A 24,304-nucleotide genomic window follows, 5' to 3' on the forward strand; every position below is an offset into this window, starting at 1 on the left:
TAAGTGTTAAATTTAACTAATTAATTTGTGACAAAGTCCCGTTTATGAATTGTTCATTCCACTAACTTCTTAGATTACTTATTTTTAGAAAAATATATATAAAAAAAGGTAAGATAATAGTTTGTGTAATATAATTATTCTTATTTTTATGTTAATAATATTAAATAATTACTAATTTAATGATGAATATGAATACTTGTCATGTATGATTTTTATCATAAGTTATAAATATTTTTTTTATGTATTATTTTAAATATTATGTATAATTTTTTTTTTAAATTTAGAATGTGTTAAATTTAAAACAATAATTAATATCAAATATTTCTAAAACATGAAAAAAATAAAGATAATATTAAAAATAAATAATTTATATAAAAAATCCGTCTATTTAAAGTTAATTTTAGTTTTACGGTGATATATTATTTTCTTATGTTCAACGTAACAATATCAGTATAGTCAATTATCATAGAATTTGAACATTGTTTATTAAAAATATTATTAAATTAAATTGATATAAATATATATTATTAAATTAAGGATTAATACCTATTTTTTCTCCTGCCATATATGTCTCTTTTGAAAAACTCCTGGAAAAAAAACTTGCATGTCATGATAAAAATAAAAAGTTTAACACGTCATGATGAAAATAAAAAGTTTTTAAAAAGTTTAACATTGGAATTTGAGTATCTTTAATAATAATAATAATAATAATAATAATAATATTAATAATAATAATAATAATAATAATAATATTAAATTAATTTAGTACAACTTGATATTAATTAACTTATAATTAAACCAATAATCTTAGTTATTGGGATTAAAAACTTCAAAATGCCCTCTAAATGATCAACGTGACACAATTAGAAATAAAAAGAAAAAGGGCATATTGATAAATTTAATGGTAATTTGTTTTCCAAAGTTTATTTATTATGATGTTTTGTTTCGTCCATTCGATTAGTATAATGATTGTTATATATTTGAATAGCCTATGTTAATTCTGATTCATTATTTTGTAGATAGTATTGATATGTTGCATTATGGTTTATGATGATGCAAGAGTTGTGTTATGATGAGTTATAGAATTAGGGTTTATTATGGCACACAAGTTGTGTTTTAGAGTTTCTAAAAGGCATCAAGTGTTGATGTGACATTTAGTGTTTCAAATATCTTACATAAATAACGGCTTTTCTCCTTGCACAATCCCAAACCTTTTTAGAAAACGTGTCAGGCGCTCTTCCTCTTTCTACGCTTACAAGCTTTGAAACCCTTTATCTTCAAGGCTTCCTCTTTTCATTCTCCATTAAGGTACATTAATCATTTTGGTTTCCTTTTATTCTTCACCTAATCAAGATTTTGATGGTTCTTATTCACGAGTGAGATTAGAGTTGGAGGGTTATTTCTCATAAGAACGTAACTGAGAGGCGTGCATTATGGCAATTGTTTGTTGGAGCGTCTAGAAGCGCTACCTGAAAAATAGATTGGGAATTTGTGGAAATAGAATTTAGTGTCTAATAGCGCTTTTATAAATAACAACTTTGACTTAGTGTCTTCTTCCCCGGGTTCGGTGGAGATTGCCATGGAAACTTCTGCTAGCTCTTTTAGTGACAAGGTTTTGATATACGACTCAATTTTCCTCAATTATGCTTGGGTCATTAAAAATGATGTTTAAAATCAAATGGATGACATTGAAGACTTAAGGAGGTTACAATGGTGTGAATGTGTTCGTCGGAGTTGATTATAGTGATTTTATGCAACAAGTGACAATGTAGCTGATGAAAAAGATGGAATTAGTGTGTTGTGTTTTTGTTCAATTTTCAATTTATTTTAAGTACATGTTTCACGATATAAAGCATGAGATTGGTCTAATAGTCGGTAATAATTGAAATTTAATGGAAGTTATGTTGTCTTTGGTGCTTTAAAGTTAGGGAATCCATTTCCCAAAATTTTCTATTATCTCATATTGACTTTTAAGAATTTAGATATTCGGTGGCTAGCTATTGGTATTATGTAGCAGTCGATTGTCAATAGAATTTAGATTTTATGCGGTCAACTGAGGTGTTATGTAATATGTAGTAGCCAATTGGAGGGTTGACCCAAGCATAAGGTTGTTGAATCTCTTGCTTTGGACCTTCCATCAAACTTTTCCGGTCTTCACACTCTACTTTGTGAAAATTATAATATATATACTTTTTCATTTCTAACTCAATCAAACTACATTGATATTTCTATATTAATTTATCTTAATTACAATTAAAATAAACTTCAAGAGAAAATATTCTATAAAAAATTGAAATTGTACGATCATCTGCCTTAGTTTAATTATTTCAAAGGAAGTAAGTGTAAATTATCCTAAAAACATTACTAATTATTATTTCGCGTGAAGGGTAAACATTTAAAACAATTTGTCTATAATTACATTTGTCTATAAATATAATTATATAATCAACCTGCTTAATCCTCATTTTTAACTTAAATATAATTACATAATCAACTTGTTTAATCCCCATATTTAACTTAATGATATTTTATATTTAAGGACAGAGATAGTATACATCATTCAACACCATAAATTTTGTGTCATTTTTACTTAAACGTCTAGGATATGAATGTGTCTAGCTAACTTTGGCCGATTGCAAATGGTCTTTTTGGTCTTCACCGCTTCTTATTAGTGTAGTTCTCTTCAAAATAAGAAAAATTTACAATTCCCTCAATGGAAAACTTCAAATAAAATAACTATAAATATCAACATTTCTAACTCATAATAAACTTACAAAAAAAAAATAACAGTTGTACATCAAGTTTGAGTATGATTGTGTAATTAACGCATTTAAAATAGAAATGGAAGTGATCATCGATAGTTTATTTAACTTCCAGTCTTCATTATATGCAGACATAATTAATTCCTCTTGATGATATCTACATGTGTAGAAGATTTGATTATGGCTATCTTGATGATCAAACAATGGTTCCAAGCATCAAGGATGTTGATTCTTAGATCTCCATTAAGGCCTTTAATGAATGGCTTGTTGCTACCTGAAATACACTTTTAAAATCACATTAGCTTTATGAAGGCAATCAATTTCCCTCGGAGCATAATAACCGTTTTACCATCTTCCACCAACAATATCACAACAGCCTCCTCTCTCACAACAAATCAAAATTCTCCACGTGTCAAACTTTTTTCGCGCCAAAAACCAAAACGAAACCATAACTATTATGTAACTAAAACCAGAAACTAACTTCATTTTCAGATCAACCATGGCTTCCATCACTACCACCACCATCGCACTGTTAACATTCTCTCTCCTCCTCTCTCTCTCCTCCTCCCTCCCTTCCTCCACCATTCTCGACGCCGCTGAAATCCTCTCCACCTCTGGTTTTGAAGCCATGGCACTCAACCTCGAACTCGCTTCCCAAACTCTCCTCACTCGCCGCCAATCTCACTCCTTAACCGTTTTTGCTCCGACGAATTTCGCCTTCAACCAGATCCCTCAGCTTCCTCTCTCTCTCCTCCGTTATCATCTCCTCCCTCACGCTTTCTCTCTCCATAGTCTCAGATCTCTCCCTTACGGCGCCAACATCCCCACTCTCCTCCCCGGTCACTCCCTCACCGTCACAACCTCAAACCGTAGACTCTCCATCAACAACGTTACCGTTATTCCAACGCCTCTACTCGCTGACGGTTATCTCATTATTTTTCAAACGGAAACCTTCTTCGATCCTTATTTCCAGCTTCCTCGTCCTTCTTCCAGCGCTTGTTTTCCAGCAAGAAAGAGTGCCGGCAATAACAGAGACGGTTTCGATTTCAGTTTCGGATCTAAGCGTCTAATCTCCGATTCGTCCACATTTTCTTTCTTGGAAGCTAGCAGTGCTTTGAGATCGAGAGGATCCTCTATTATGGCGTCGTTTCTTGATATGCAGTTTCTAGATCTTAAAAACCGTCCTGATCAGATAACACTGTTTGCACCGATGGATGAAGCTATGGCGAGCCACATCGGAAACGTAACTGAATATTCCGATATCCTTCGCCGTCACCTTGTGCCTTGTAAGATCATGTGGAATCAATTGATTACGTTGGAGGAAGGAACGTTGATTTGGACTTATCAGAGAGGATTCACATTGAATGTTACTAAAACTCTTGCTAGTAGTGACTTGTTTTTGCTTAACAATGGAGTTCCGGTGATTTTTCCTGATTTGTATAACAGTGATTGGCTTGTTGTTCATGGAATCGGAGATATTCTTCTGGATACTACGAGTACAGAAGAATCTGTTCAGCATGCAGAATCGTCTTCGTCTAAGTTTGATCATCATCATCACAAAAATCATCATCATCATCATCACGATCGTGCTTACAACCCTGCAGAACATTCTCATTTCTCTGCATTTCATTAGGTGATAAATTCAATACTATATTTTTTTCTTGACATTTTAATTTTAAATTCAGAATTTAGTTTTTCACTCCATTTCACACTCACAAACACGATGATAGGATATAATTGCAATTTCAAATGTAATAGCAATTTCAAAAGTAATTGCAATTAACTTTCCATAAAAACTATAATTTCTTCATAGATGCTATTGTACATTTAAAATATTTTTTTCATATAATTTTATGAAGATACAGAATCTACAAAGAATGCAGTTTCATATACTAAATGATACTTAATCTATAAAACTACAATTTCAACTTCAGATGCAATTGCAATTTAAAATCATTTGGCGCACTATAAAAAATTCTCCATAGTCATTTTTAGACAAAATTTAATTATCTTACCGCTTACAAATGAATATATATTTTGTGTATCAGTATCACCATTGATGAAATGAGGGAAGAAAGAGAGATATAAAAAAATCTGAGAAGTGTTAGTGTTAGGATGCTAATTTGAAACCCTAACAAAACTAAGGAAAACTAAGAGAAATAAAAGAGACACATAAAACTAACTAAGAAAATAAAAGACTTTTTCATTTCATTCATATTCCAAATGTGTCAAAGACACTACATATTGTCATTAATGGATAATCTAACCTAAAAGTCCAACAACTATTAAAAGCCCAAACTATCCTAAGAATGTTCTAGAAAACATCATAATATAAAATAACTCTCAATACATCAAAATACTAATAAAATTCATTTAACTAATAATAAATTATTCTTTTGATCTCTCTATCATTGCCGCGGGGTCCACTTGAACCTTGTCCTCAAGGTTCAAAAAGAAAACAGAAGAAACAAACTCCACTAATACATGTGAAAATAAATGAAGGATCAATGAGAGGAAATTTGAAAATAATAGAAAGTGGGAGAAAGGCTTTATATGGTGTGGTGTGGGTTGCATTTTAGAGAAAACCAAATACTGAAGAGTAATGCTACTCTTACACCCAATTCCTACACCCAATACTTACACCAAACACTGTTCACCGTATTTATACGGTGAACAGTGTTTTTAAAATAAAATAATAATATTTATAAAAAATATTTTTTATTTTTAAAATTACGGACAACACTGTTCATGTAATAACGTGCATTAACCAAGTTCAATATTGCATTAACCAAATTTTTACACTGTATTAACCAAGTTTGATGACTGCTAAAAATTATTTTTAATACCTGGATTTTGCATTAACCAACTTCATTACTGTATTAACCAAGTTTTTACACTGTATTAACCAAGTTTGGTGACTGCTAAAAATTATTTTTAATACCTGAATGTTGCATTAACCAACTTCATTATTGTATTAACCAAATTTTTACACTGCATTAACCAAATTTGAATAATGTTATTCTCACACCCATGAACAGTACTTTACAGTAGTCACCAAATTTGGTTAATGCAATGTAAATTGTTGGTTAATGAAGTTATAAAGTTGGTTAATGACACAAATTTAAAAAAATAAAAAATTATTTATTATTATAATAATATTTTACTGTTCATAAAATATATATTTTTATTTAAAAAACACTATTCACCGTATAAATACGGTGAATAGTGTTGGGTGTAAGTATTTGGTGTAGAAAGTGGTGTATGAATACCATTACTCAATACTGAAATAGTACTAATGTGGAGGACATGTAGTGTAGAAGTGGATAACATCTACACGTAGGTGAAATAATAGCTGGCCTTAAAGGAATATAATTTTTTTTTGTCATTTATTGCCAAGGAATTTGGAGAGAGAATATGAATTTGGAGAGAGAAAAATGAGTTTCGTATTTTTCATTTTAGTTTGAAACAGAACCTCTTTTTTCTTCTTCTTTCAGTCATGTTCAACTCTTTTTTTTCCTTTTCCATAAGGCCAAATGACCTCTTTTAACATAGTATTCATAGAAGATGATATGGTGGTGGTTAACTGACTTCGATGGCGGAAAAGAAGTGTTCGTCACCGCCGGGATCAAAAACCCAGATACACAGAATATCGTCATGTTCATCACCGCCGGAGGTTAGGCACGGTGGTGGTACTGTCGTCGATCGACCAACGTCCGGTGGCTTTGAAGAAGGTCGTCGATCTAGACAAAAATGATGTTTCTCCGGCAAAGATTCAAGAGGAATATGCGGTGGTTCCTGTTGGGTAGGCAGTGGTTCCGCCTGAGGGGATAACATGGATTCAATCTGCAATAAAACTTTTGAGCTTACTATCGATTTGGGGAAGCATCGATCCGGTGGTTTTGGTGTTGGTGGCGGCGCCGGAGTTTCAGCAAATTTCTTCTCACATAAAACATTATTATACTCACAGTGTATGAAGGGTGGTGGTATGACTCCATTTTTGAGATCTGTTTGAGTAAATTTTGAAGCAATTTTCATAGTGTGTTTCTCATAGAACTCATAATTGGCTTTTGATAATTTATTTATCATTGTGAACTTGGTTGAATCAGATGCCTTGAAGGAAAGATTTGAAACATTCTTTTGTTTCACAACTAGTTCTTCCTCATCTCTTTGCTCAGTTATTGTTTCCTTTTGTTTTGTTGCTTCAACAACAGTGATTTCGTTTTTGACAGATTTTTGTAGGAAAACAATATCTTCAACCTTTGATTCTTCTTTTGTTTCTTTGAGTTTTTCTGCATATTTCTTGAAGATATATTTTCTTTGAGTTTTACTTGTGTCTGTTTGAATGAATCTGAAAGATTTTGGATTTGTTCTTTCAACTCTTCTCTATATTTGTTTGATAACTCATGAGTTTCAATCAAATATTGTTTCAGAGTTTCCAGATCTTGGTAAAATGTTTCTGATTGTAAATTAGAATTTTGGGGTTCTGGTAGGTATGGGTTAGGTGAAGGTGGATATGATGTGTATGGGTTAGATGATGTAGGTGGTATAGTTGTGACAGTAGAGTAATAAGGAGAAATGGAATGATAATAAAATGGTGATGGAACACTAACATATGGAGAAGTGAAAGATTGATAGTATGGATTTGTCATGGAAGGATTGAAGTTCAAGGATGAAAGCACCAATGTTAGGATGCTAATTTGAAACCCTAACAAAACTAAGGAAAACTAAGAGAAATAAAAGAGACACATAAAATTAACTAAGAAAATAAAAGACTTTTTCATTTCATTCATATTCCGAATGTGTCAAAGACACTACATTATATATTGTCATTAATGGATAATCTAACCTAAAAGTCCAACAACTATTAAAAGCCCAAACTATCCTAATAATGTTCTAGAAAACATCATAATATAAAATAACTCTCAATACATCAAAATACTAATAAAATTCATTTAACTAATAATAAATTATTCTTTTGATCTCTCTATCAGTTGGTTTGGCTGTGAAAATTACAAGAACTATTCTTCACATGGGTTAGAAAAATTAGTGTCTCTAGACAAGAATGCATTTTCTACTGCTCCGCTTATTATATTATGAATTTGTGCATAATCGTCCAAGAAAATATATGAAAATTTCTTTATCAACCCCATGTCTTTTTGGTCACCTCTGGTGAAAAACCCAAACTACCCCTAACTTCGGAAACGCATTTCCGAAATGCAAGAAAAAAGTGTTTTCGGAGATGCATCTCCGAAAGCGCCTTTTTTTTTTTAAAATTGTCTTATTTCGGAAGTTCATTTCCGAAAACAGCATTTCGGAAGTTCATTTCCGAAATACTGCGCGTTTTGCAGATTAAGCAAAACAGCCCCCTCCCCCTAATCATTTACCCTAATCTTCTTCCAAACTCAACCCCAAGAGATTTTTGTGCAAACCAGTTCCAAGCTACCTCAAAGGCTCCATCTACTTGCTTTATTACATTCAAAAGTCCTCCAATCTATTCAATCGGTAAGCATTTTGATTTTAAGATCTATGATTAAAATGTATATTAGGGTGTTTACAAATAGCAAAAAATGTATTAGGTTAGGTTTATACTGATATTTAGGATGTTTAGAATGTGTAGACATAGGTTTGATGTTTGGTTTAGGGGTCTTCCATGGAAGTTGCAGAAAACTTCCTCGCAGGGGTGTTTCGGAAGTTCATTTCCGAAAACACCTCCATCCCAGTTTCGGAAATGAACTTCCGAATTGTATCAGAAGTTCAATTTTTTTAGTTTTTTTCTTTTGTCTCGCATATTAATCGATTTCAATTGTTTACAGGAACATGTCAGGCAACCAACCAGCACGCATCAGACAGGGTAGGGAGACCCAGACTGCGTCGGCTAGACGCGAGCGGGCGGTGGCGCAGCTGGCGTCGACACAGGGACGGGGGCAGAGCCGGGGACAACGTGTGCGAGTTCCCGTGGGCGAGGGAGAGGGTACATCTGCTTCAGGATCTAGGAGTCGGCTGGCTCGGGTATCTTCTTCCCGCCAGCGAGAGGAGGAGGAGGAGGAGGATGAGGAGGAGGTGGCGGCAGTGCCCTACCACGAGCCGGAGGGGGTACCGGATGTTGACCCTCCAGCCGGGGAGGAGGATGAGCAGGAGGACAGCTATCCGGGAGGGCCCTTTGACACTTCCGTGCTAATTCACTACCACGATCACGTCGCTCGGCGTATCTGGGAGGGAGAGGTATTTTAACCGTTTATTTGTCATCATTTTTTATAATTTAACCGTTTATTTATCGCTTATTTAATATATGTCGCTTATTTGTTTTTTTTTGTAACTGGAGAGAGAGCGTTGAAAATGGTGAACCACGCCCGGAAGATTTTCAGTCTGTTTAAACCAGCAGCTGAGTGGTTTAACGACCATGTACGAGGTTCAGGGCTTAGCGGGCTCTGCATGACGGGGTACGCCATCATCAGCACCGGTATGCAGGGGGCATTTGTGGAGCGCTGGCACAAGGAGACGTCCTCTTTCCACTTGCCGGTTGGGGAGATGACGATCACCTTGCATGACGTGCAGTGTCTTCTCCACCTGCCGATTAGGGGGCCGCTGTTGCACCACTCCCGGATCCAGAGGGTCGAGGCCATTGAGTGGATGACGCTCTATTTGGGCATGGAGCACGAGGTTGCTCACTTTGAGTGCGTCACGACATCTGGGCCTCATGTCCGGTTCACCACACTGAGCTGCTATTTTGAGCACCACCTGGACGCGGCGACCGAGGCTGAGGAGGCGGGTGACGAGCTATTCACACACTATCACCGCGGCTGCGCTCTCCGGTGTTGGTACATGCATGTGGTAGGCGCTGCATGCTTTGTGGACAAGAGTGCAAGGTACGTCGACGTGACCTACCTCCGAAACTTCATGGACCTGGATACCGTTCACCAGTGGAATTGAGGGGCAGCTACTCTGGCATACCTCTACCAGAAGCTGAATGAGGCCTCCAACTGGAGGACGAGGCAGTTGGTCGGATCCTGCACACTACTTACGGTACGTTTTATTTTAATACATTATCGTATTTATTTATTTATTTATTTATGTTTCGTATTTATTTTTAATACATCATCGTGTTTCTGTTTCAGAGCTGGATCATCTCCTACTTCTCCCGCATCCACGGCTTTCACATTGATCCTGCGTACGTGGACGCCATGCCCAGGGCCGCCAGATACGTTCTCCAGAGGGGGAACGATGCGATGGGACCATACCATGGATACCTGGACCGCACGATGCACAACGACGTCACCTGGAGGCCGTTCAGCGACTACGCTCAGATTGTCCCCTTTGACGGCATTGCTCTATATTCAGGCTGGCTGGCATGCGGGACTACCATCATGGTCCGGTATCTCCCTGAGCGGTGCATGCGTCAGTTCGGATTCGTGCAGCGGATACCCAGGTCACCCTTTGAGGCTGCTCCCGACACAGTGACCCGAGTGCAGCTCACTGCCATATGGGAGGACTGGCAGCATCATGTGGTACCGCAGGAGTACCGTCTCACTCGGATCACACAGGACTGGCACAGTGAGGAGGGATACGTCACATGGTTCTATCGGGTGTCACATCCTCTGCTGAGACCCGACGTTCCCGGCGCTCCTAGGCCAGCACACGAGGAGATCCTGGAGAACCAGCAGGCCGAGGATGACCACGCCATTGATCTCATGCCGATCTGCCAGCGGATAGAGATGCTTAGGCGGGACGCGTTGGATCGAGGTGTCGTTCAGCAGGGCGGTCCAGAGGCTGTGGCCGTGATGGAGATGATCGTCACTGATGCGGGCCGTGCGGCGGCATACAGGCGGCAGAGGAGGTCCCAGGGAGAGAGGGTTAGGCACACCCAGTAGTGGTCGGGTTTATTTATTTTTTGTTTTCGGATTGTATCTTTAGCACATTATTATTATTTGGATTCAGATCAGTTGTATATATTACTTTTTTTTATCATATTAGTATTTTCACCTTTATATGTCGTTTATTTTATTTCCCGGTTTCTTTTAATTAAAAATACGAAACTGTTAAGAAAAACATAAAAAAATCTCTGTTTCTGCATAATTCGGAAGTGCATTTCCGAAACCCCTCAAAATCTGAACAAAGGTGTTTTCGGAAGTTCATCTCCGAACACACCCCCCATGAGGTGTTTTCGGAAGTTCATCTCCGAACACACCCCCCATGAGGTGTTTTCGGAGATGCACTTCCGAATTGTGAAAATTTTTAAAAAAAAATCAAAGCTTCAGAAGTTCATTTCCGAAGCAGGGGTAATTTGGATTTTTCGCTGGAGGTGACCCCATAGGGAGGTGGCTAAAGAAATTTTCAAATATATCTCTAAAGTTTATATTTATTTTTTTATGATTACAATTTATGCTATGAATCTATGATTCTACTATTCTAGTCTTTGCCAAAAGTGTAAATTAGATTCTACATTTATGGTGAAAATATACCTCAAAGCTCAAAAGTTATAAACTTGATGTAAAAGAAAATGCATCTATTATAATAATCTAGTATACGAAAAATATAACTTGGAAATTTAACCTTTTCGTCTAATGGATAGAAGTTGTATTCCCTCATATCAACTTGCATGATTAAAGCATATTTCTTTTACTAATGATGTATTTCCCATCCATCACTTCTAGTATTTATAAATATTTTCCTTTACTTAACTAAATCAGGCATTTCAAGATAGTATTACTACATATAGGACATTAACTTGTGTCCTTGGTGCATATTAGAAGTCAGATTGGGTAATTAAAGCAGATAAAATGGAGATGGAAGTGATCATCAGTAGTTCAGTTAACTTAATTTTCACTATATGCAGAACATCTCTGTCAATGATCATCCTTGAGTCTAAAATAATTAATTCCTCTTGATGATTTCTACTTGTGCAGAAGATTTGATTATGGCTACCTTGATGATCGAATACTTATAGTTGCATTCAACAATTTTATTCTCAAATAGATATTAGTGTCAGCATTTCAATGACATATTCGAGTCTCTATAGGTGCAAAGACATGTCTATTCAAATTAGTGAAATGCAAAATAGATGGGAGCATATTGGAAATTTTTTTCTAGAGTAATTAGACAAGAGTTGTAATATATCATCTATTACCACTCGTTGCAGTCAGTTTAGAGGAAGAAAAGCAATATTTAACTTTTATTTCTATTGCAAGAGAATCCAATATGAAGAATGTGTTGAAATTCTGTTTGAGTCCAAATAAAATAGATATTGTCAAAGTTAAACAAATGAAATAAGACAAGAGTTTTACACTCAAATATATCAAGAATTAAAAACGAGGAAAAATGGTGGATAGAAGTGTATTTTTTTGATTTAGTGATAATCATAAATTCCAAAGGAAATCAAGTAAGATATAGTATATTTTGGAGTTTGGACCATCATATAGCACATATATATCTAAGGATCAAGATCAGAGATTTGAAGATCAGAAATAGAGAGTTGACAAGCAGGGGAGGTTCTTGAAGAGGAGAATAAATCATCTACAAATTGGGAGCTCTCTGTTGGTTCTGGGCGAAGAACACCAATGGTCATAACCTGTAAATGTAAGGCATTTTTCAAAATATATGTTGCAAATCGAAAATCAGTTTCCAAAGGCTCATAGCGTTGAATGTTACAATTGGTTAGATGAGAGGAAAGACATTGAGGAACATGATATGGGTATTTGCAATCCTCTTTTGTTGGTGAACTTGGCTGCCAGAAAAGAGACAAAATATAGTTAGTAAAAACATAAGATCCAACAAAAATAAAAAAACTAGTGATGGATGGAAAAAACCAACCTTATTAATGGTGAGGGATTGCAGTTTGGGGCAATTATGGAGCATTTTCAATACCTCATCCCATTCATGAAGGTCGGCATAAAGACTCCAAGTTAGATGAAGTTCAGTTAAGTTTTCAAACACTGGAAAGTCTTTGTAATATGAGTTGGTTTCTAAGTCACCAACCGTACGCCCTAACTGCATATATTATTACAAAAGTAAGATACATACATGTTATAAAAACAAATCAAATAGACATAATAACTAATATGGTGATTGATATCATACACATGCATACCTCTAATATTCTTAAATGCTTGACATTATAAACAGCTTGGAAGGGAACCTCAAATTGAGAATAAAAGCTTCGATGGGAAGGCGGTGATAGTGTGGGGAGAAGATAACAGAGTTAACTAATTGAAGCAATTGAATCCTGTTCTCTGCGTTATTGCCGCTTTTATCGATAAACCAAAAAAAATTTGAATGAGTGGCAGAGACGGAGCCATCTCTTGGAAACAAGGCATGTTGATCTGAAAGCATATTTGGTATTCAGATAATATAGGATTTCATATAGTATCTCATCCGGCAAAACATCGATCAAAGACTGTGATGACGAACTTTTTAAACTCTTCCGACGGTTGGAGAAGAAGGTTTTCCATGCACTGCAATTCAAAAAGAAAGAGAAAAAATTAAAATAAATCACAACAATCCTAATCGCTAGTCACCTCTATTTATACAATCTTTTAAACACCGGTTTGATCACTGTGATTCCGTTATATATGTATAATGTATTAAAAATGATGATTTGGTTAATTAATTCGGTATAGATAACAAATATTATATAGGTACTGTATTAAATTAGATTGAAAATGATTATCTAATTTCTTAAAATTTCTGAAAAAAAATATATTGTGACACTTAACGTAAGGAATATCTTAGACACATTTAAACATAAAGATTTAATTCAAACCTAAAGATTTAAACTACTATATATTTAAATTACTATATATCAATCATTACAAATGAATGAATCTAAACTCTCATAAATGCTCTTTGCAATTTTATTTATTTATCCACTATATAAGACTAAAACAATAATCAATTATTTAATCAATAAATTAAATCCACAATTTAGGGGTGTTGTGTTCAAATCTGGTTTTAAAAAACATAATCGGTTTATAATCAATTTTTAATCAATGAACCACTTTGTTCAAAATTGTTAGTACAGCCAAATAACAAAGTTTGACGGCAAAATTAGTGCTTACAAAAGTTTTAAAAAAATTATTTGTACGAAATTAAAACAAATTACTTTAATTATGTCTATATTTAAAATAATTTTTATAAATAATTATTTATCGAAAGTAGAAAATGTTTTGAATTAGATTGGTATGAATTAAAAAGTAATTTTGATTTATTAGTTTAGATATTTATTATTAAAAGTTTAACATAATTAAAATTATACTGAGGAAATAATTTTTATTAAATAATAGCTTAATGTTGTTAGTTAGTTATTCAATGGAAAATAAAAACCAAACACTCAGTATTATCATTCATTTGAAAGTCATATAGTTTTGTGCATAGTAGTTTGTTAGATATAAATCTGAATGATTGGTTAGAATGTGTCATATCATGGGCTGATTTTTGTGTATGAATGTATGGGACTGTCATGACAGTAGGTAATGAATGTGGTATGAATTTGACTTGAGGTTATACTGAATGTTGCATTGACATGGGCTAAGTTTGTATCTATTTGAACTGGTTTTTGAATGGTGCAGGGCTGATTTATGCATTGGCTTCATTGTAGGACCTGGTTCATAAAATATGGTTTGGTGGCTTTGAATGTGGGGCAAAGTTATGAAGATAATCATGATGAAATTGAAGGGTATGAAGACTTGATGCAATGGGGAGTAAGCAAGATGAATTTTGGAATCATGGTGGAATTTAGGATTAGGAAGATGAAGATTGAGTTCTAGCTTTAGTGTAGATTTTGTGTAAATTGGTTTTGGATGTTTTTTTTGTGTAAGCAAGATATATTAATAACGGAGAACTAAGGGTTCTCCAACCCGATTACACAAGAAGCGGGATAACCCGAACAAAAAAGAGGAAAATTACAACCAAATAAACTTATGAGAGAAAAAGAAGCGGATCTTTTAGAAACTCATAAAACGAATAATTGGAATATGTAATTTTCCCACAAAAGGACCATTTCCAAACCATATACTTTATATTCCACACCATGTCGTTAAAATTCCAATTTTCGGAACGGAAGCATACACCATTCCGGACCAACCAAATCGTCCAAATAGTAGCTAACCAAACGACATCCGCCTTACTACTCCTAACCTTTTTGGATGTAATGAATGATATTGTAATAGAATGTGCATTTTTGTAATAGTTAGTGACATGAATCAAGTATAGGATGGACTAAATTATATGTAGGGTCTGTGAATGGTAGGTTAGTGGTTTAGGCAGCTGCTTGAAACTAGAAGTTCTTTGAATGGGTCTGTTTGAATTTCTTTGGCAGAACTATGTCCTTTTTCTGAATGCGAGTTTTCATTATGGCTTGATAGTTGAAATTGGAAGTTGAAGGAGATTGGAAGCTAGGCTTATGATTGCAGTAGCTCGTGTCATGACTTTGATGTCTCTTTCCTGATTTTCTCTCCACCTTTTGAATTCAATACTTAAATTTTCAAATTCTCCAATTCTTTCACTCTTGAACCAAGTAGCATTAGAATAAGATGAAAACTACAAAGTGGTTATAAAAGACGATTTTAGTGAAAAAGTCAACCTCTTAAGGTTGACTTTGCCCAAAAGTCAAAGCGCATGCCCCTTAATCTCATCAATGATCCAAGATACCGTCTTCACTTCACATTCTTGAATGAGACCTAATGCCAATGACTTGTCATACCAATAATTATGCGCCATTCTATCAATGAATGGGTCAAGTGTAAAGAAATAGCCCATAGTCAAAACTCTAAAACCCACTGATGAACAAGTGCCTAAAGGAGTACTTTAATCCCATTGATAAGTGCAAGCACAGAAGATTTAATGATGCATGAGTTACGCTAATGCCTTAATGGAAAGTCGCATATGAATGCAAAGCTTAAGCCAGATAGAAACAAATTAGGAGGGAAAATTTTGGGGTGCAACAATCATGTCTCAAAATATCCATCAGGATCATCACCAAATACCAAATCCAGAATATTAGGCGCTAAGGCCGCTCAACAACAAACATTATCTCAAAGACACATAATAATCCATAAGCAATTATCAGAATACATCTCAATAACAAAACATGAGTTTGACACTAAAATTAAACTGCCAAGTGTTAAATGACCAGAGAATCGACTCACTACCTAATCAAATGAAAAAGAAGATAAACTAGGCTTCTCCGTTATCCTCGTGCAAAGCACCACTATCTTCGGTACCTGAGCGATGTCGCATAGAACATCGTTCCAACAGAAGGGTGAGAATTCACATCATCATAGAAATATGTAAAAATAAGCAATGCATAGCATACATATACCAGAATTCATCACACCTTGCACAATCATGTAAATAGCATTTCACAAATCTATTTCACATAGTCAAATATGCAACAAGGCTCAAAATAGTATCCAACACAATTATCACAAATCACATCAACGCATAGCATCCACAAATCATAATGCATGTGACTCGAAAATAACATATGCAACTCATGCATGTGGTACCAACTCTGTTATCCTTTCCGGACATATTGAGCCCATCCTAGACAGATAACCTGCAAAAAGCTCGTTCTTTAAGCTTTCAAGCCCCCACTCTGATCTTGGAACAAGTCACTAGTCTCCGTGAGAACTAGCACCCATTTCCTCTTGATACAAATGGTGCATGTGCAACTCAAAAACAACATATGCAAATTAAGACCATCTCTCAATCTTAATTATTCAAGCATACCACAATAACCCAACTCATATGAAGTATCCACCAAAAGTTGCACAATACGTATCAAGTAAGCATCATCAACAAAGTGCATTCAAATAACATATATTCATTAGCACACATCATGAATAACATACCACAAGTTATACTAAACACATGTTATTCATATTCATCAAGTCATAGCGCACATATACATGATTACATGTTATTCACAAAAAAAAATAATAATTTATTCATCAAGTTACAACCATTCTACTTCTATCATAAAGATAAATACATTAACTTCCTAATGCTTCGAACGGCGCATAAAACTGAGTTACAGATAAAAAGTTATGCCCTTTAGAAAATTTACAAAACAGGACACATTCGCTCGGCGGAAGCTTTCTCTCGCCCGACAATCTATTACAGAAACGTGGTCACATTTTTCCCTCTCTTGCCCGCTAGTCTCGCCCAGTGAAGGCATTGAAAAGGTCGCTCGCCCGACGAAGCAAAACGCTCGCCCGTTGACTCACACCAGAAACAGAAAAATCTGTGTGTTTCCAGTACTTCCAACACAAAACCAAATACGAGTTTTACATGTTATAAGTTCAAAATACACCCATCAAACACCAGGTTATCACCATACAATAGCAACCTAATGCATTTCTCTTTATGGGTACTAACATATAATGTCAATTTCTCCTATTTCATCATCAAATTCAAAGTTTATATCAAAACCCTAAATATCCCAAAATCCCATCAATGGAAACATACAATCCTAAACATGTATCATATTCATTGCATAGAATCACATATAACCATAACAATGGGAAGTCAAACTCTTACCTCTTGAAGAATCTCCTTCTTCTTCTAGTTCCACACTTTCTCTTTTCCCCTCTTTTTCTTCTCTTATTTAGAGCTCTCTCTTTCTCTCAAACGATAGTTATGACAACTAAACCTAATTTGCTCCTTACTATCTTTCTTAAGTCTAGTGGGCTTAGCTACCCATTCACTTACTATTTCTATTCTCAATTATTATGCTCAATAGCATTTTACCTCATTATTCTACTAATAGCTCAAATAACTAATTAGCATAATAACACACAATTAAATAATTATTATACCACATAATAATTAAATAATTAATAAAACACCAAATAAAATAATTAAATAAGTAACTAATGAAAAATCGGGATGTTACACCTAATCCTGCCAAAAAAAGAGCGGGGCGGGCTTGTGAAAATGGGCATAAAAATCTAGTCCGCCTATTTTTTTTTTTGGGTTAAATGGCTTCCACCCCCCTGCAATAGTAGCGAGATTTGATTTTCCCCCTATTAAAAATTTTTTTTGTCCTGGCCCCTTAACAAAAAAAGATTCCAAAATGAATAACCTTATGGAGCCAGATTCTCTCAATTTAGCATACGTGGACAGAATGTTCATGTTGATGTGGCATGGGGTGACACGCTGGCACTTTGCATTTTATAATTAGGGCAATTTGCAGGAAATCCCCAAATCCCCGTCTTCTTCATAAGGTACCTCCATATCACCATATCCCCAAATCACGATTCTTCCAGATTTGTACCTCCATATCACCATCTTCTTCACGCTTCTTCATCCGTTGCATCATCTTCTTCAAACTTTTTCCTCCATTGCATCGTCTTCTTCGTACCAAATGTCTTCTAGCAAAAGTGTCGTTAGCTGCAACTCCTACAATTCGAATGTTCCTACATGTGGATGTAGTCGTCCTATGAAGATGTGGGTAGCTAACACCGTCAAAAATCGCAACCGGAAATTCTGGAAGTGCAGAAATGGAGGGGTAAGTCGTAATGTATAAATCGTATCTATTGTATTTGCTGGGTTTAAATCGCAATCTGGAGAGAAGAAATTTTTTGTTATTTAAGTCGTAATCGTATTGTATTGTCGTTGCAGATGGACAATAGTTGTGACCTTTTTGCTTGGGATGATGAAATCACACCTTCAGAACAAGTATGCAAACATTGTGAGTTGGCAAAAATGAAGAATGAGTTGGTAGAAGCAATGCTGGAAAAAACCAAGGTGAAGCAGGCTCATTTGAAGAGAAGAATTTCCCAACTGAAAGTGATGTTGGTGATGTCTTGGATTGTAATGGGTGTATTGTACACTTATATGTAATGTAATGTGTGTTGTTCCAAATGATGTGTAATGATTTGTAATGATGTGTACTGATGTGTTTGCTCAATCAATGATAAAAGGTCTTATATTTTGGTGAAAAGTTTGGTTTAAAATGTGTCTGCCATATTTCAGTATAACATAGGAGACATAACCATTGTGTTAGACGCTGGCCTAAGGATCTAGAGAGGGGGTGAATAGATCTCACAGAGTTTTTCGAAATTATTTCGAACTAATACGAAAGCGGTTCTGAATCGACTTGCGTCTATTCCGGACCGTTATTGCAAGGGTCGTATATGTGCCAAAACCACAAGATAATTGAGATTAACGATGAAGTGATATGTTATCGGATCAATACGTTTCACATCTGAAAATCGATTAACTTCTAAATTGATAAACTTTGGTTTGCAATGCAGTAATAGTGAAAGAAGCAGAAACACAAACACTTGGTGATAATGATCAAATTGATGGTGATTCAATGTGTGATGAATTGTGATGTTTATGCAAGTTCTTAATTCACAATTTTAACACTCGAATCGTTGATCAATTTGCAATTATAACCAAATATGAACAAAACGTAAATGAAAAGATAAAAGCGACAAGAACACGATATTTGTTTAGGCAGTTCGTCGATCGTCCTCGCTACGACTACGTCTGCCCCCAATTCCAAATTGAAATTAGGAAATCTTCCATTAATGTTGAAAGCAGTTTATACAAAGAAGATAACAAAGCGATAAACAATAAACCAAATTTGTCGATCCTTTGAATCTTCTTCCCCCTTAATCTTGAGCCAGATTAAAGTCTTCCAAGAGCTTCACTTTGATCCCTTTCTGCAGTGTCTTGAATTGCTTGAACACTTGTTCTACAATCTTCACACTCAGCTGGATCCTTGATGAAGCCTCTTGATAAAAACCCCCAAAATTCACCAATCTTGGAGGACAAAACCCTCAGATTTTATTCACCAAAAACCCCACAAATCTTCACCCACTAGGAATCTTCAATTCCGTTCCATGGACGTTATCGAACTCGATCACTAACCCTCAACACAAGAATGATTATGTGTAATTGTGTTGGAGATGATGAAGAACGAAGATGAGAAGCCTTTGTGTATCTTTCAGTTGTTGGTGTTGAGAAGCAATAATGAACCTTTGACAATATATATGAGAGCTGATTAATTGGAGCAAAGAAAATCAGCAATTTTGGCACTTTTGATCAAATAGGTCGACCTCTTGTAGTGCTTAGGTCGACCTAACAGAGCTGGATTAACTTTGGATGAAATTCTTCCCAGTTAGGTCGACCTGTTGAAGGCTTAGGTCGACCAAAATCCTGTTGAAATACGTTTTGGATATTTTTCTTCAGTTTAGGTCGACCTAGTTGTTGTGTGGGTCGACCTAACAGTAGGCTGTGTAAATTTCTCCAATTTAGGTCGACCTGGGTTGTGAGTAGGTCGACCTGTCTGTTGTTTTTTCTGATTCCTTCTTGTTTTTCTTGTATTGAGTCGACCTAGATACATAGCAGGTCGACCTGCTTTGTCTTGAGTGGCCAATAATTGCTTTTCCTTGAGTTCTTCTGCTTGTGCCTTGTTGCTTGTTTGCTTGTGGAGTTTGCCATGGATCAAAAACACCTTTGTGAGTGTGGTCTTGTATTCACATACTCCCCCTTTTTGATGGTGGCAAACAGGTAGTAAAAGCTTCGGCAACAAGTAGTGATGGCTCCCCCGGACTTGTATGCGTAAGCTAAAGCTCCTTCATACCGAGCTCCCCCGTACTCTCAGCACCTATCTCCCCCTTTGACAACATCAAAAGAAATACAACAACGGGACAGTAGAGGCGAGGAACAAGATAAAATAGATATAACGCTAGCATGTATAGTATAATAGGTAAATATAGGTAGAGATAGCATAAGAACCAAACATATTTAAAGGTACATTTTAACAGACATAATCCAAGAGATTAAAAAAAATACGACAACATATAGCAATTGAACATAATGATAATGAAATGAAATGCAATGACATGATGGTATGATGGAGAATGCATCCTAACGCCTGCCCCTTCTTCCCCTTCCTCTTTGAAATGTATGAGGATAATCTTCTTCAACTTGTTCCAACAGATCAAGCACAGAAAGATTGAGAGTATTGAAGCTTTGACTTAGATTGGCATGACGGTTCAATGCCGTTTCCTCATATTGATTCTGTCTTAAAATGGAGTTGGATGCAAATGTTTCAAAGTCAGCTTTGTGGTCCTGAACCAACCCATATAACGATTGATATTGGTGTTGTTGTTCGTCATAGCGGTCTTGTTGAAGCTGTTGCATTTGTTGGAATTGGAGCTGCTGTGTGTCGAAGTGTTGTTGTTGTAGGAGTTGCATATTCTCTAACATGGATATGATGTTGGTTTGATCCGGCAGAGGTGGAGCTGTATATCCCCAAGGGATATCCTCTTGTTGAGGAGGAACATATCTCCAATTTGCATCCGTATCTTGTGCAACATCTTCCATATGGTGATCATCATCATTTGCGATGTCTTGATCATTTCCTTCTTCTTCATTATCTGCATGATTTCCAAATTCCGTGGGATCGTCATAGTTGTATATAATCTTGCCGGTTCCCTTTTGAATTAGATAGTAGGTTTTCCTATTTGGATCCCAATGGTATCCCATGAGGGTTAAAGTTGTTTGTGAGAAGTCTTGAGACTGTTGCATACGGATGTAGGGCAAATGATCAAGTCTCATGCCGAAATGGTTGACGATTGTTTGAATTATTGAACCATAACACAGGGCTGTAGTTTTCTGTTGTACCTCATGAAACTTGGCAGCTAGAAAGTGAGGCCAATGCACACGCGTTCTGTTTTGCAGCAGATACATGAGCACAACTTCATTGCGTTCAATTCTTGAGTACCCTCCTGCTATTGGTTGAATGACTCTTGAGATGACCCAATTTAGGAGCCTAGGATCTCGCTTTAGGTGCCTAGTTGTTATTGCTTCGTTTGGTTTGTCAAAGACGGAAGGGTCTTTGAGAATAGATTTCATGTAGGCTACATGGTCATAGTTTCCCGGTACGTCACCGTCTTCCATACAGAATTCATCGCCTACAATTTTGAGACCAAAGATGCTTATCCAGGCCCGTTTGTCAACAACATGCGACCTAGAGCCCATTTTAAATCGGAAATTGCAATCGTCCCCTTTTTCAAAACCTGCATAGAAAGCCCTAACAGTATTTTCACAGTACGGAGTGTCACATTGCACCAATGGATGAATGTTTTGGTGTTCAATCAGATTTGCAACATCGGGAATATGCATACGTTTGACAACATGTGGGTTATAGATATATTGCCGAACAATTTTTCTTTTTATCTGCCACTTCTCAAAATTTTCTCTACAGTCAGGATGAACAAGAGCACTTACCGGTTGAGAAGATGAACCAGAGGCAACTTCCTTTCCCTTTCTTGATTTTGGAGGCATGTTTGTTGAGTAGTAGAGTGAGAGAGATGATTTGTGACAGAGTTTGCAGTTGAGGAATTAGGGTTGGCCGTACAAATGGTATGAAAATGAGCAAAAGAGGAAAAAGGAATGTTTATGTATGTATGGGGATGGATCGGGTCGACCAACAGACCCAAATTTGGGAATTTTTGTAGCAGTAGGTCGACCTAATTTAGGTCTGGGTCGACCTAACAGAGAAGCCTGAAAAAAATTGCAGATTAGGTCGACCTAAAAGGAGGGTAGGTCGACGTAACTGGGCATTTTAGCTTATATGTTGAAAAATGACTTGTGTAGGTCGACTCAAAGGCAGACTAGGTCGACCTAAATTCCAAATATTTGTAAAAATGCTCAATATATGATGTGTTTATGCCTAGTTGTTTGCTTGTATGTTTAGAATATGATATGCTATGATTAGAGATTAAACACATACATGAGTAAGACAGATATATGTATGAAGTCACTATAAGCATGTTAATTGATAGCATATTATAGCATCAATGATATTTTTGGAAGCGAACAACAACCATGTTACCGCCTTCTCAATATGTAGGTGTCCTCGTTTAGTGGAGACCTTTAGGTAATGTGGAATGATTCCTGGCTTGATGAAGAACTACCTTTACACTAAGAGAAATGTTAGCTTGAGAATAATCAATATATATATATATATATATATATATATATATATATATATAAAGTAAAGGAATAAACTTAAGAGAAACAAATGTAATTAGCCCAAATTAGAGATATCGAGTATCCCTAATTCCCTACGAATGTTGAAGTATTGCTCCGTTGATAGAGGTTTGGTGAAGATGTCAGCTAGTTGCTTCTTGCTTTCTACATGTTCAAATATGACGTCTCCTTTCTCTACATGATCTCTTAGGAAGTGATGCCTTATTTCAATATGCTTGGTTCGTGAGTGTAAAACTGGATTCTTGCTCAAGTTTATGGCACTTGTGTTGTCGCACATGATAGGTATACAATCAAGCTTAATACCAAAATCAAGAAGTTGTTTCTTGAGCCATAATATCTGCGCACAACAGCTTCCGGCAGCTACATATTCTGCCTCAGCAGTAGATAATGCAACCGATACTTGTTTCTTGCTATGCCAACTTATCAATGAATTTGAGAATAGATGACATGTTCCACTGGTGCTCTTTCTATCGGATTTGCAGCCAGCAAAATCTGAGTCGGAGAATCCTACCAAATAACACTCATTTCCCTTCGGATACCATAGGCCATATGTAGGAGTACCACGTAGATATCGCAGAATTCTTTTGACAGCTTTTAAGTGAGATTCTTTTGGACAACATTGATATCTTGCACACATACACACACTAAACACAATGTCTGGTCTTGAGGCAGTAAGATACAATAGTGAACCTATCATACCTCGGTACAATTTCACATCAACCTCTTTACCTTTCTCATCTTTGTCTAGGTTAGTATTTGTTGCCATAGGTGTGTCAATCTCTTTCGCTTCACTCATTCCAAATCTTTTGAGCAGCTCTGTACAGTATTTAGTTTGACTTACAAACGTTCCATGACTGAGTTGCTTGATTTGTAGGCCAAGGAGGAAATTTAGCTCACCCATGAGACTCATCTCAAATTCACTCTGCATAAGCTTAGAAAAATCTTTGACAAGTTTTGCACTAGTCGACCCAAATATAATATCATCTACATAAACTTGGACTAAGAGTACATCTTTATCTTTTCTTTTAATAAAGAGAGTAGTGTCAACTTTACCCCTAGAGTACCCTTGACTAAGAAGAAATTTGCTCAAACGTTCGTACCAAGCCCGAGGGGCTTGTTTAAGACCGTATAGAGCACGTTTCAGCTTATAAACATGAGTTGGATACATGTAATTCTCAAATCCGGGTGGCTGAGCAACATAGACTTCTTCGTTTATATAGCCATTTAGAAAGGCACTTTTAACATCCATTTGGAATAGTTTGAAGTCTTTAGAACACGCATAGGCAAGTAAGAGGCGAATAGCTTCGAGACGTGCTACAGGAGCGTATGTCTCTTCATAATCAATACCTTCCTCTTGATTGTAACCTTGGGCAACTAATCTAGCTTTGTTTCTAGTGATAACGCCGTTTTCATCAAGTTTGTTACGAAAAACCCATCTAGTGCCTATTACTTGATGATCTCCCGGATGAGGGACTAAGTCCCAAACATCATTCCGTTTAAATTGGTTTAATTCTTCTTGCATGGCCATTAGCCAATGC

At 36.0% G+C, this 24,304-nt stretch overlaps 1 protein-coding gene across 1 annotated transcript; it reads left to right on the forward strand.

Moving 5' to 3' along the window:
* The first annotated feature begins 3,261 nt into the window (after positions 1 to 3,261).
* Positions 3,262 to 4,395, forward strand: LOC131623239 (putative fasciclin-like arabinogalactan protein 20). Its single transcript, XM_058894240.1, has one exon. It carries the CDS (start codon positions 3,262 to 3,264, stop codon positions 4,393 to 4,395), a length of 1,134 nt encoding a protein of 377 aa, XP_058750223.1.
* Positions 4,396 to 24,304: the final 19,909 nt, after the last annotated feature.

Source organism: Vicia villosa, unplaced genomic scaffold, assembly GCF_029867415.1.
Source record: "Vicia villosa cultivar HV-30 ecotype Madison, WI unplaced genomic scaffold, Vvil1.0 ctg.000059F_1_1_2_unsc, whole genome shotgun sequence".
NCBI classification, from domain to species: domain Eukaryota; kingdom Viridiplantae; phylum Streptophyta; class Magnoliopsida; order Fabales; family Fabaceae; genus Vicia; species Vicia villosa.